This window comes from Oncorhynchus kisutch, linkage group LG9 (assembly GCF_002021735.2).
Source record: "Oncorhynchus kisutch isolate 150728-3 linkage group LG9, Okis_V2, whole genome shotgun sequence".
Lineage (NCBI taxonomy): Eukaryota > Metazoa > Chordata > Actinopteri > Salmoniformes > Salmonidae > Oncorhynchus > Oncorhynchus kisutch.
This window is the reverse complement of record NC_034182.2, coordinates 10022794-10037752: the sequence shown is the minus strand read 5'-3', so window position 1 is coordinate 10037752 and position 14959 is coordinate 10022794. Positions and strand designations below refer to the sequence as shown.

At 44.0% G+C, this 14959-nt stretch overlaps 1 protein-coding gene across 10 annotated transcripts in view; it reads left to right on the top strand.

The window, feature by feature from the left end:
• The window catches only part of LOC109896301 (DENN domain-containing protein 5B-like), a 70159-nt gene extending 55976 nt beyond the window's left edge, over window positions 1-14183 (top strand). For 5 of the 10 annotated variants that reach the window (XM_031831838.1, XM_031831841.1, XM_031831839.1 and 2 more), the window contains 13 exons: window positions 1365-1496; window positions 1701-1853; window positions 3283-3364; window positions 3630-3711; window positions 3876-4004; window positions 5700-5821; window positions 6612-6757; window positions 7553-7594; window positions 8341-8647; window positions 8753-8835; window positions 10300-10426; window positions 11043-11217; window positions 11422-14183. In XM_031831838.1, the coding sequence (XP_031687698.1) occupies window positions 1365-1496; window positions 1701-1853; window positions 3283-3364; window positions 3630-3711; window positions 3876-4004; window positions 5700-5821; window positions 6612-6757; window positions 7553-7594; window positions 8341-8647; window positions 8753-8835; window positions 10300-10426; window positions 11043-11217; window positions 11422-11605 (1764 nt within the window). In that variant the 3' untranslated portion in view covers window positions 11606-14183. The remainder of the gene's footprint in view (window positions 1-1364; window positions 1497-1700; window positions 1854-3282; window positions 3365-3629; window positions 3712-3875; window positions 4005-5699; window positions 5822-6611; window positions 6758-7552; window positions 7595-8340; window positions 8648-8752; window positions 8836-10299; window positions 10427-11042; window positions 11218-11421) is intronic. The other 5 variants (XM_031831840.1, XM_031831847.1, XM_031831846.1 and 2 more) reach the window with 1 other exon arrangement.
• The last annotated feature ends 776 nt before the right edge of the window (window positions 14184-14959 follow it).

Sequence of the window (14959 nt, the reverse complement as noted above, 5' to 3'; positions counted from 1 at the left end):
GTGTGAGTGTTGACGAGGACAAGGCTGGAGATCACTCTGTCATGCTGATTGAGATCGAATAACAGACTGGAAGCTTCAAAAGGAGGGTGGTGCTTGGAATCATTGTTCTTCCTCTGTCATCCATGGTTACCTGGAAGGATACACGTGCCGTCATCATTGCTTTACACAAAAAGGGCTTCACATGCAAGGATATTGCTGCCAGTAAGATTGCACCTAAATCAACCATTTATCAGATCATCAAGAACTTCTCGGAGAGCAGTTCCATTGTTGTGAAGAAGGCTTCGCGGCGCACAGGAAAGTCCAGCAAGCGCCAGGACCGTCTCCTAAAGTTGACTCAGCTGCGGGATCGGGCCACCACCAGTACAGAGCTTGCTCAGGAATGGCAGCAGGCAGGTGTGAGTGTATCGGCACGCACAGTGAGGCGAAGACTTTTGGAGGATGGCTTGGTGTCAAGAAGGGCAGCAAAGAAGCCACTTCACTCTAGGAAAAACGTCAGGGACAGACTGATATTCTGCAAAAGGTACAGGGATTGGACTGCTGAGGACTGGGGTAAAGTCATTTTCTCTGATGAATCTCCTTTCCGATTGTTTGGGGCATCCGGAAGATGGCTTGTCTGGAAAAAAACAAGGTGAGCGCTACCATCAGTCCTGTGTCATGCCAACAGTAAAGCATCCTGAGACCATTCATGTGTGGGGTTGCTTCTCAGCCAAGGGAGTGGGCTCACTCACAATTTGCCTAAGAACACAGCCATAAATGAAGAATGGTACCAACACATCCTCCGAGAGCAACTTCTCCCAACCATCCAGGAACAGTTTGGTGACGAACAATGCCTTTTCCAGCATGATGGAGCACCTTGCCATAAGGCAAAAGTGATAACTAAGTGGCTCGGGGAACAAAACATTGATATTTTGGGTCCGTGGCCAGGAAACTCCCCAGACCTTAATCCCATTGGGAACTTGTGGTCACTCCTCAAGAGGCGGGTGGACAAACAAAAACCCACAAATTCTGACAAACTTCAAGCATTGATTATGCAAGAATTGGCTGCCATCAGTCAGGATGTGGCCCAGAAGTTAGTTGACAGCATGCCAGGGCGGATTGCAGAGGTCTTGAAAAAGAAGGGTCAGCACTGCAAATATTGACTCTTTGCATCAACTTCATGCAATTGTCAATAAAACCGTTGACACTTATGAAATTATTGTAATTATACTTCAGTAATCTATAGTAACATCTGACAAAAATATCTAAAGACACTGAGGCAGCTAACTTCGTGGAAAATAATATTTGTGTCATTCTGAAAACCTTTGGCCATGACTGTAGAGTTTTACAGACAGAGCTGACTGTTGCTCCATCTCTGATTCCATCAGAAGTACATGCAGGAGGCTCGGAGCCTGGGGAAGAACCTCCGTCAGCCCAAGCTGTCTGACCTCTCACCTGCCGTCATCGCTCAGACCAACTGGAAGTTTGTAGAGGGACTACTCAAGGAGTGTCGCATGAAGGTGAGTCTGTACATGTGAAATATATTGTGGTATTGGTCAAGTTGTGGTTGCAGTTGCTATGTGTCTCGAATGTATATTGGTCCAATTTTCTGTTGCTTGGTGTAGTTATGAGGGGATTGGTTTCCTGTCTACAAACTGGTTGTTTGTATCCTATGTGTAGGGGTCATGTTGTGTTAGTCAAGTTTCTGTGTCTCCTGTCTCCAGACTAAGCGTATGTTGGTGGAGAAGATGGGCAGGGAGGCAGTGGAGCTGGGTCATGGGGAGGCCAACATCACAGGTCTGGAGGAGAACACTCTCATCGCCTCCCTCTGTGACCTGCTGGAAAGGATATGGAGCCACGGCCTACAAGTCAAACAGGTCTGTAGAGACACACAAACACACACATGTGCATACACATGCACTGAACAGAAACACACACATACATGCACACACACTCTCTCTAATCAGGTTTTATCGTAATGATGACATTACGTTTTACAATGTAAACCCTCGTGCTCAGTGCTCTACTTGGAAGAACCTGCTATTGGCTATAGGTCAGAGGTCAGTTTACCAGCACTTTGGTTAATCCGGTCTTATAGTAATAACCATATGACCCTATTTCATTAGGCTTATTGACTGGTAATCCTCTATCTATAGTCTAGTATTATTAGTGAATGTATTAGCTATTGGAAGTGCATTGTTTCCTGTAATAGGGAGTGTATTGGCTATTAACTTCTTACGGATCATTGGGACGCTATCGGCCCACCTGGCCAACATCCGGTGAAATTGTCGAGCGCGAAATTCAAATGATAGAAATCGTAATATTAAACATTCATGAAAATACAATTGTCATACATCATTTAAAAGCTTCTTGTTAATCCAGCCACGTTGTCAGATTTCAAAAAGGCTTTACGGCGAAAGCACACCATGCAATTATCTGAGGACAGCGCCCCGCACACAAAAGCATTACATATATTTTCCAACCAAGCAGAGAAAGTCAGAAATAGCGATAAAATAAATCACTTACCTTTGAAGATCTTCACCTGGTTGCAATCACAAGGGTCACAGCTACATAACAAATGGTCATTTTGTTCGATGAAGTCCTTCTTTATATCGCAGAAAAGTATTTCATTGGCGCGCTAGACTCAGTAATCCACTGGTTTCCCTCGTTAAAAATGCATACAAATGAATCCTGTAAATTACCAATAAACTTCTTCCAAACATATCAAACAACGATAATAATCAATCCCCAGGTACCCTAATATGTAAATAAACAATCAAATTTAAGACTGAGAATACCAGAGACCATTACCGGAGATAAATAATGAAGTACGCGCACTTACTGGAATATGAAACAAACACTACAGCCAAAATGGGAGCCACTTACTAAAACTATAAATTCTAACTTGTTTTTCAAAAAACAAGCCTGAAACTCTTTCTAAAGACTGTTGACATCTAGTGGAAGCCCTAGGAACTGCAATCTGGGAGGACTTCCTTTTATATTCCCATTGACAGCCATAGTAAACAAGGGTGAGCTGGGAAAAAAAATCTGGATGGATTGTCCCCTGGTTTTTGCCTGCCATATCAGTTCTGTTATACTGACAGACATTATTTTAACAGCTTTAGAAAATACTCTAAAGTTTCCATCTAATACTCCCAATTATATAAATGTCCTAGCTTCTGGGCCTGAGTAACAGGCAGTTTACTTTGGGCACCTCATTCATCCAAACTTCCGAATACTGCCCCCTAGCCCAAAGAAGTTAAGTGTGTGGGTTGACCTCTAACCTCTGGACTGTGACCCCTGTAGGGGAAGTCAGCTCTGTGGTCCCACCTTCTGCACTACCAGGCCAGAGAGGAGAAACTGGAGCAGCAGCAGGCAGAGTCACCAGGTAAGAACACCCACATACACATATATAAACACACACACACACCTTAATATACAACATTGACATAAAACACATGTCACTCCTACCCTCAATCCATTCAGTCACACACTATCCATACCCAATAATGAAATACTACATTTTCAAATGAATCTACAGACCTTTCACACTCCAGTGGCATTTGATATATTTAATTTAAATTGGAGCGCTGCCAAAGCTGAGATGTGTGTGTGTGTGTGTGTGTGTGTGTGCTTCTTTCTCCCTCCCACAGTGTCAAATGGTCCAGAGAGACGAAAGTCTGAGTCGTCAATAGGGATGCCATCACTGCGAGCGTCCGTCATACAGGATATGAGGTATGAATTACCTACCACTGTACCTGTACATTACGATGTGTCATAGGTTGTTGGTAATATCTCACAAATTAATCCATGTGAGTCAACAATTTGTTTTGTTATTTGCTGTTATATTTCTAACCTCCTCACCTTCTCTATCACATCTCCACACCTCCCTTTCTCAGGCACATCCAGAGTATGGGGGAGATAAAGACTGATGTGGGCAGAGCGAGGGCCTGGATCCGTCTTTCTCTGGAGAAGAAGCTACTCTCCCAACACCTCAAACAGCTGCTGTCCCGCCAAGCCTTAACCAAGTACGCACGCTCACACACATACAGTTGAAGTCGGAAGTGTACATACACTTAGGTTGGAGTCATTAAAACTAGTTTTTCAACCACCCCACAAATTTCTTGTTAACAAACTCTCGTTTTGGCCACTCGGTAAGGACTCCTACTTTGTGCATGGCACAAGTAATTTATCCAACAATTGTTTACAGACAGATTATTTCACTTATAATTCACTGTATCACAATTCCAGTGGGTCAGAAGTTTACATACATTAAGTTGACTGTGCATTTAAACAGCTTGGAAAATTCCAGAAAATGATGTCATGGCTTTAGAACCTTCTGATAGGCTAATTGACATCATTTGAGTCAATTGGAGGTGTACCTGTGGATGTATTTCAAGGCCTACCTTCAAACCCAGTGCCTCTTTGCTTGACATCATGGGAAAATCAAAAGAAATCAGCCAAGACTTCAGAAAATAAATTGTCGACCTCCACAAGTCTGGTTCATCCTTGGGAGCAATTTCCAAACGCCTGAAGGTACCACATTCATCTGTACAAACAATAGTACGCAACTATAAACACCATGGGACCACACAGCCGTCATACTGCTCAGGAAGGAGACGTGTTCTGTCTCCTAGAGATGAACTTACTTTGGTGCGAAAAGTGCAAATCATACCATGTGAAGATGCTGGAGGAAACAGGTACAAATATCTATATCCACAGTAAAACGAGTCCTAAATCGACATAACCTGAAAGGCCGCTCAGCAAGGAAGAAGCCACTGCTCCAAAACCGCCTTTAAAAAGCCAGACTACGGTTTGCAACTGCACATGGGGACAAAGATCGTATGCAGAAATGTCCTCTGGTCTGATGAAACAAAAATAGAAATGTTTGGCCATAATGACCATCGTTATGTTTGGAGGAAAAGGGGTGGCTTGCAAGCTGAAGAACACCATCCCAGCCGTGAAGCACGGGGGTGGCAGCATCATGTTGTGGGGGTGCTTTGCTGCAGGAGGGACCGGTTGCACTTCACAAAATAGATGGCATCATGAGGAAGAAAAGTTATGTGGATATAATGAAGCCACATCTCAAGACATCAGTCAGGAAGTTAAAGCTTGGTCACAAATGGGTCTTCCAAATGGGCAATGACCCCAAACATACTTCCAAAGTTGTGGCAAAATGGCCTCAATCCCATAGAACATTTGTAGGCAGAACTGAAAAAGCGTGTGCGCGCAAGGTGCGACACAACTGACTCAGTTACACCAGCTCTGTCAGGAGGAATGGGCCGGAATTCACCCAACTTATTGTGGGAAGCTTGTGGAAGGCTACCCGGAACATTTGACCCAAGTTAAACAATTTAACAGCAATGCTACCAAATACTAATTGAGTGTATGTAAACTTCTGACCCACTGGGAATGTAAATAAAAGCTGAAATAAATGATTCTCTCTACTATTATTCTGACATTTCACATTCTTAAAATAAAGTGGTGATCCTAACTGACCTAAAACAGGGACTTTTTACTCTGATTAAATGTCAGGAATTGTAAAAAAAAAACTGAGTTAATGTATTTGGATAATGTGTATGTAAACTTCCGACTTCAACTGTACACACACACACACACACACACACACACACACACACACACACACACACACAATATTATTCACATTGACAGTGTCGAAGCCATGGTTAATGTGTATTAAGTGTGTGTTGTGGTGTTTCCAGGAAGTTGTATAAGCGCTATGCCTTCCTGCGCTGTGAGGAGGAGAAGGAGCAGTTCCTGTTTCACCTGCTCTCCCTCAACACTGTCGACTACTTTTGTTTCACCAGTGTCTTCACCACCATCAGTGAGTAGGACTTCAACATAACCACAATTCAACATCAATATGACCATAATATAACCACTAATTTACCTCATCCTATACAGAAAACAGTCACATCATAAGATGGTTGACTAATTCTATTTCACCGGTGCCATTACCTCGATCAGTCTGCACACTAGCTAAAACAACTTAACTAGAAGTCAACCACTTTAACTTACCACAAGTCACCCACAGCAAATCTTTCCACTCCGCTACTGCGGAGAGGATGGATGGTAGGCTTTGGAGAGTCTTAACTGGTGTGCTTGCCTTGGCCTATCACTGTTTTCCATGGAGGTTCATGTAGATGGATAAGAATATAACTTGGATCAATGGCAGAGATGGTGTTAACCTGAATAAAGCATGAGGCTATGAGCTTGTAATCAAAGATTGAAAGCAGGGTTACATTATTCACATAGCAGTTTGCACTGAACCAGCACCAGAGTAGTTTCTCTCTTTTACACACACTCTCTCTCACACACACACACACACACACACACACACACACACACACACACACACACACACACACACACACACACATCACCAATAGCCCTGGGTTAGCTTTCTCTGGAACCCTTGCCTGCCGTTAGGCAAAACTGTGATCATTTTTTTATAGTAAAATTCATACATTTATTATTACTCTAAAGCAGTGCAATCCACTGAAATCTCCCTGATTTAGTTTGCCCTCGTTATATTTAACGATAAAACTATGAATACATGTATTCTTTCTGTGTTGCACTGAGAGGGACTGTACAACTTTTTTTTGTCCCTGTAGTGATCCCGTACCGCGCCGTCATCATCCCCATCAAGAAGCTGAGCAACGCCATGACGACCTCCAACCCGTGGGTGTGTGTGTCGGGTGAGCTGGGTGACTCGGGCGTCAGGCAGATCACCAAGAACATCCTGGAGATGACCTTCGATGTGAGTCTGAACTATGATCCAACAGCCAGGGCCCCTACTCCTCCTCTCATGTCTCTGTGATGTTCTGCAGCAAGGTTATATCAGCATCGATTGATGGTTTTGCTGAGACCATCAATGAGTCATTGTTCGCTGCCCACTGGGGTGAAGTGGGTGGCTGTTCCCTTTTTGTGGCATGAACTCACGCATGGTCTCATAAGGCAGAAGACTCTGTCTAACTCGCTCTCTACCATTCCATACTTACTACTAATCCCCTATCTCCTCATTCACTCGTTCATTTATCCATTCATTCATCTTTGTGTGACTATTTGCTCTGATACCTTCCACTCAAAGCCGGGGTTGATGAGTTAGAAGTTGGGTTCCTGTAGCTGATTCCACTTGATATTCCACTAGATATTGGAAGTATGCTTGAATAGTAGTTAACACTGTGAGATGCTGCCAGGCACAATGAGCGAATGGACCCAGACTTCCCGTTTGTCCTCTTTCCTACCTGCTTCCTCTCAGGAAGTGCATGATTCTACCTACTGAGCCTTTTCATAGTCTCTACCGTTCTGAGTGGTGCCGTGTTCACTAGTGGTGGGTGGTAGCTCTTTGTGAGTGGTTTGGGGGATGGCTAACTGTTCAGTATAGCTCTGTGGATCATCTCTCTAGAGAAGCTTTGCTACTATGGTGGTGGTTTGGGTACGTGCCTGGTTTGTAGCCTGGTGAAGGGTAGTCTACCAGAAACCAGCATCCCAAGTCCATCCATTCCCACTCGTGCTGTCCATCATGTCCTAACACATGTCTTCATCTCCCCAGTCTGCTTTCAGGCCACACACTCACATCGACGCCATGTTCAAGGTTAGAAACGTCATCTCCCTCTCCTTCCCTCCTTCTCTCCACCGGACCCATTTGTATCATCCCAGGCTCAATGTTCACTGTGTACCATAGACTCCAGGGTCGTATTCATTGGGAACCAAACGGAAGAAAACTGACTGAAACGGGGGAGGGGCTACCTGAAGTTGTCCAATAACAAACACTCCTATTTCTGTTATCCGTTGCAAAACATTTTGCTACGGTGTGCCCTAATGAATACGACCCAGCTCTCTCTCTCTCTGGGTTGAGGGCTTCGTCAACGATGGGTTGGTCTGTGTACCATCTGTTGGTCATATGGTATTCATGGTGTTCTACATTTATGAAGGGGTATGTGTTTGTTCTTGAATGCCACTTTGTGTAGTTTAGCATTACATGAACATTTCCTTGACATGGTGCTGATGTTATGCATATCACTCAATGCACCAAGCTCACCTTCAACTAAAAGGTCTGGAAAGGGGACGCAACTTTCCCCTAAGTGGCATTCAAGGGCATATTGTAGGATTATTCACCTGTCATTGGCTGTGCATTGGTCTAATGTCAACTTTTTTAGTTGATCAATTGGATAGATGAGTAGGACTAGATTTGATCGAGGACGACACTGCATAGTTATAGAATTAGCAGTCATACTGTTGTTAACAAATTATTTCTGAATTATCATTGTGAATTAACATTAAAAAAACATGTAATGACATCTTGATGCTGATTCTTCTCTCCCTTGTCTCTCTCTATAGTGTCAAAATCTGGGTAAGCTGACTACAGTCCAGTTGGGTCATGATAACTCTGGGCTGCTGGCTAAATGGTTGGTGGACTGTGTCATGGTCCGCAACGAGATCACAGGACACACCTACAAGTTCCCGTGTGGGCGGTGGCTTGGCAAAGGCGTGGACGACGGCAGTCTGGAGCGCGTTCTGATTGGTGAGCTGGCGTTGCCCAACGCCGATGAGGATTTTGGGAGAGGGTGTCGCACGCCTGACATGCAGCATTCGCCGGGTCAGACCAGACGCGTCAGCATCACCTCGATGGGAGGACGCGGATACAGTGAGTAACACCCCTTCATGACATGAGATAACATAACCAATACCTGATTTACTGTTGACAATTATAGATATTCACTTTTTGTCTCCTCTCGCTCTTCCGTTACAGAGCCCACCTCAGCTCAAATCCAGGAGGCCATCGGCGAGGCAGTGAACAGCATCTGCAAGCACTTCCACAAGCCTGAGAAAGAGGTATGTGTGGTAGAGAGAGAAAGTGCGAGACCGACTGAGATAAAAATAAAAAAACAAGCACCTGCTCCATGTTCTCCATTAAATCTGTTAATTTGAGTTCAGACAGTGAAGGATCTGTATAATAGGTTTGTGACTGCTGCAGCACTCTCCTCATCTGGCAGGTTAATAGTCTCTCTGAGGTACTCTGTCTGGGAAGGATGTCAGGACAGAGAGCAGATGCTGTTTCTCTTTCATTATAAACACGATGAACTCATTCTAGTGCTTAACAATCCCCTCAACCCCCTGTCTGCACACTCTCTCTTTAAATATACTCTTATTCTCTCTGTAGAATTACTCTCTCTGTGCTCCCCTCCGGCTTTTCTCCCTCCCTCCCTCTCTCTCTCTCTCTCTCTCTCTCTCTCTCTCTCTCTCTCTCTCTCTCTCTCTCTCTCACTCTCACTCTCACTCTCTCTGAGGTGGCAGCGTTCATTATGTGAGTCTGTTTTATGGCTCTGGTATAATGGTGTTTCTATTGAGGAAGTTCATGCAGTAATAGGAAATGGGTAAATGGCTGGCGTGGAGCCCAGGCCACTAATAGACCCCTATTGAAGCAGCAATAGGATAGAAAGAGACCACACACACCCCAGCCACGAGCTGTTATCTCCCTTACCGTCAGGCAGACGGTATCAGAGCATGAGGTCTGATACCAACAGGCTCAGAGACAGTTTCTCTCTATGAGACAGCAGACCGCTGAACACTTGAAGTGGACTGACCACCTGCTCTGTTTCTCTGCACTTAATCAATCATCACAACTGCTGCTACCAGACTCTTATTATACTGCTACATTTATACAGTGGCCCCCCATCTGCCCCTTCTCCAATACACATGGAAATATTATACTAAAAATGGTGCCTTCCTGTATCATTCTTATGCTAAAATGTTTATTCTATTTTACTGCTATTTACTTTATGTTCGTATTCTTATCTTGTACTATTTCTTATTGTTGTTGCGTTGTCGAAGGACCCTGCAAGTAAGCATTTCATTGGACAATGTACACCATGCGTATCCCGTATATCCGACTAATAAAACTTGAAACCAGTCTAAACCCCTGGAGAGAGCCGTTAACTCAGCATCTACATTAGTTTAACTGGAGGAATAGCATAGCATTAGCCGCAGCTAATAAAGGGCCTTCAGAGGGAAAAGGCCTTTATAGTGCTGTATAAATGCTCTACACTGTCACAGGCTGGTTAACTCTGTGGGGGGATTATGACAACAGTGTTTCTTAACCTGTTGAGGAGAATAAAGGGAATGTTGAGTTGATTTTAAGTGAACGTTTCACTGTCTCTAGTTGGTGCTTCAAACAGGTAGTGTTGCATCATGTTTGTTGTTGCGCATCAACAAACGGTACCTTTTTTTAGTCTCAAAGGTTAATGAAATGATACTATAGGTCTCTATCTGAAACGCTCCCTCCCTCCTTCTCTCCAGAGGGGCAGTCTGACCATCCTGCTGTGTGGTGAGGTCGGTCTGGTCGGGGCTCTGGAGCTGTTCTTCCACAATGGCTTCAAGTCCGCCCGCCTCTTCCAGAAGACCGTCTTTGTCTGGGACTTTGTGGGTGAGTGGCCTACCTACACACCGCTGCCTCCATCTAGTGGAATGACCTAGAAATACCACACATTTCTCCCTCCGTATGATGCATTGAGATGGATTGAGGGGTTATTCTTCTTCTATGAAGGTGCTGAACGTGCACCCGCTGTCCATCTTTATGGTAGGATTATAGATCTTTGTGATAGGCTTCCCTCTAGTGGTGACAACTGGGATATCGCATACTGAACTTCCCCAATGGAAATAAAGTAGTCCATTAAAAAGTCCCTTTGATACTCAAAGTAACCCTGCAGGTAGCTGCTTCATCCTCTTATTAATATTCATAACACAGCTTTTGACTGATATGATGAAGGATATGAGGAGAGGATGGTTTCCATAGAGCACTTTACTTGTACAGATCAAAGGTTCAAATACAACGGAGGGAGAAAGAGTGAACCCCTGTAGACTAGACATACTCTTTTAGCTCTAAATCAATCAATCCAAAAAATGTGTGTGTGTGTATATATATATATATATAAAGCTCTTTTTAGCAGTTGTTACAAAGTTCTTCTACAGTAGACCTTACCTCCATGTCTCCTGTTCTCCTCCTCTGCTCCCACCTCCCTAACATATCTCCTCCTATACAGAGAAGGCGGTGGCTTACATGGAGTCAGCAGACCAGATGGGGGACATGCAGGAGACTGCTGAGCCCCTGGGCCTGACCTGTGTCTCTCTCTGTCACTATGTCAGTGCCATCAACTCCTCGCCCAGGAACATTGGCAAGGACGGCAAGTTCCAGCTGCTTGTCTGCCTGGGGGCCAGGTGAGGGCGCCACTCACACACAGTGAAACAGAGGTGGGGCTACTGAACTGTGCTGTAGTTGTTATTGGCACAAAGCATCCAGAGGGCTGTATTGGGAATCAACATCACACTTCTGAAAAGTCTCATTGGTGACATGGAACCAGCTGTTTAGCAAACATACTCCTACTGATCTTCTCTCTCTCTCGCTCCTATCTATCTATCTAGAGATCGTCTGCTGATTCAGTGGCTCCCTCTGTTGGTGGAGTGTCCAGTGATCCAGCGGATGTACGAGGAGTCTGCTCTGCTGCGGGACCGGACCACAGTCAACGCTCTCATCGCTGTCCTGCAGACCCTCCACGACTTCCCCATCACCCTGGAGGCCTCGCTTGTCAAGGGCATCGACCTTTAACCCCTACCGCACAGCCTGCTGGGAAACCACCCAGCCCGTGACTACATTACCCACAAACCCTTGCGCTGTTCCCTTTTGCCCTTTCACTGTTGTTGTTGTTGAGGCATGCTTCAGCTGATTCACTCTGGGAAAAGTCACCTCCTAGGGAGGAAGTAGGAAGTGAGGACTATGTAAAGAGACGAGATGGTTCGCTACCAAAGCAATCGATTCCACTGCTGCAGAGCAGAAGCTTGTGCTTTGGATCATTGAGTGATGATGCAGTATTATTATTACATAGCTTGCGGTTTTGAAAAATATCCTTTTTGATATTTAATAAGAAGGGACCGTTTTTAAAGAAAACCCATGGATGTTTCACTATGTGCTAGATGTGTGTAGCCCACTGTAGGTAGCTCTTCAATGGACACTTAGCCTGTGTGATGGAGATCCTATCTCTCTGTCTGCTGGATCCTGCTCCAACTTCAACTAGCGTTAGCAAGCATGCCTGTGGGTCATAGTCAGCCAGGAAAAAGGAAACCAAAACAGAAGGTGACTGTTTGCCCCTGCTGCCTCTCCATAGTCTCTGCACTGGGAATATCTGTGGGTGAAACCTCATCATTTGGATGAAGATGACAAAGGAAAGGAGAACTGGATTCATCTGCTTTCAGCACTACACTGAGTTGTGTGTAACGCAGATTTTTGATTGGATGTTGGCTCATTTCTCTGTTGGACTGGATTCACCTACTGTGTTGGACTGAACATTTGCTCTGCTTTGAGATTGGCTAGCAGATCTTGGTGGACACAACCACTGCACTGGATTGGATAGGTCTTTCCTAGGAGGACAGCGGCTTTTCTAGGGTTGCGTGGACATTCCAACCAAATTACCGGCATTGACCTGACCCTATTTCAAACTGTGTGTGTGCTTGTGTATGTACAGAGTGTCCAAAACCATTAAGAACACCTTCCTAATATTGAGATTTAGGGCACCTCCCCCTTTTGCCCTCAGAACAGCCTGAATTCATCGGTGCATGGACTATACAAGGCGTGAAATGTTCCACAGGGATGCTGGCCCATGTTGACTCCAATGCTTCCCACAGTTGTCAAGTTGGCTGGATGTCCTTTGGGTGGTGGACCATTCTTGATACACATGGGAAACTGTTGAGCGTGGAAAAACCCAGCAGTTATTGCAGTTCTTGACACGAACCAGAGCGCCTGGCACCTGCTACCATACCTTCAAAGAACTGTAAATATTTTGTCTCGCGCATTCACCCTCTGAATGGCACACGTACATAATCCATATCTCAAATGTCTCAAGGCTTAAAAATCATTGTTTAACCTGTTTCCTCCCCTTTATCTACACTGATGGAAGTGGATTTAACAAGTGACATCAATAAGGGATCATAGCTTTCATCTGGATTCACTTGGTCAGTCTATGTCATGGAAAGAGCAGGTGTTGATAATGTTTTGTACACTCAGTGTATGTGTTCTCCTGTTATTTTTATATAATGAATGGTAATGGTCAATGAATTCAATTTCATCCTGGTTTCTGTCATGCACAGTTTGTGTGTGTGTGTGGTCTGTCAGATCTGTGTGATTTTTGATCTCAAATTGACATTTTAGGACAGTTTCCTAATCTTGACAAGCATCACTCTGTGTGGTATTGAAATGTTCCAGCCCCTTATTTAATGTGATACATGTGAAATACACTGGAATATTAAACAATTGCAATAAGAACCTAACCATACGACCCCTAATGATGTATTTATCATAAATGCCTCAAACCTTCCTATGATAAGTGGTTATTTTCTGGTGAGTGTTAACTCCTTCTGGGACTATTTCTAGCTGGTTGTATTTTTCAATCTAAAATAGATCTCTTGCCACTTTTTCAATCAACCTTGATGAACATGTTCCTATATTTCTGTAACAACGAGTGTAAATATGACGTTTATGCATGTGTACTAAAAAAAGGGTGATCAAAATACCAGACAATGGATTTGAACCCAACCAAAAGGGAAAACAACTGACAGATTCCTAATCACAATTTTAACTCAGTGTTTCAACCACAGTACTTATGGTTAGTTTTTCCCCCAGTATTAACCCAGAAAAGGACAGAGCATTTGTTTTTAATGTTCTGATTTGATGTATTTATTCTTATAAACTGTGGTAGTGATCAAGAAACTTTGAGACACTGTTTGCGACCGGGGCAAAGAGCCGCCTGTGAAATATTTGGACATTTCATTCTGTATGTTGATCCTTGTGACTTTCCTTCTGTAACATTCACAGTTTGGTCCCGCGACTAGGTTCCTACTGGCTTATGTGTCACGGATTCCAACAATAACAAACCTATCTACCTGTTGTATGTATAAGAAGCCACAAACGTAGGAGGATGATCGACCATGTGTATAGGTGTTTTTAGTGCATTGCTGTGAGAAAAGTGTCTGTCTAGTGGAGAGAGAATAGGGTCCCTCTTTGCACCTCCTAAAGTGCTACTTCATGCGGTGTGCTCTGCTACTCGGCTGTATACTTTCTCTTAACAGTCCTGTACTTTATTTCTGTCTTTGTTACATAAACCTGTGTGCCCCCCCCCCCCCCCCCCCCCCCCCCCCCCCGGTGGAATATCCGTCCTAATGTTACCAGGTAGGCAATGCTACTACTGAACCTTTCCTTTCCCACAAGTGCAGACGTAAACTGTATGTCCGGTGGGAGGAGGTCATGTCGTGAATGGAGTCCTATGTCCATATAAGAGTCAATGATCACTGTTCTGTTCTGTTCTGATATTTATGATGCGCTTCATTAAACATTTGCTCAATATGTTAAACTGTTTACTGTGTGTGTGTGTGTGTGTGTGTGTGCGCGCATGCGCGCGCCCAGCCCTCAGGTAAAACTACATGTCCATTGTGATACTGAATCACCTCTATGGTTGGAGATGACATCTGATCCTCATGAGAATTCAATGGTAAACAATATAACGTTTTACTCATTGAGCAACTTCTGATTCCTGTTTCACTACTAAAACAATTATTTTTAAATACATGGTACATACTGTTATTTTACGAATATTTTCTAGTTGAATAACATCTTCATTTTTTGTTTATTGCATTTTTACTATTTATTTCAAAATACGCATTATTTACAGTTTTTTTCCTTCAAAATAATAGTCTAACGATCTACTGTGCTCCACGTACCACACGTAGCCTACCTACAGACATGCTGCCACTATATTTTTTAGTAGTCACGCCTCCTTTCTTCGATTCACAGCGCACAGATTTCAACTGGACCCCCCCCCCACACACACACACACATTTCCCGCGTAATTCCCCTCCTTGTATGGGCAAAACAATGCAGACGCAGTCCAAACGTCAGTTTCGTATGTAAATT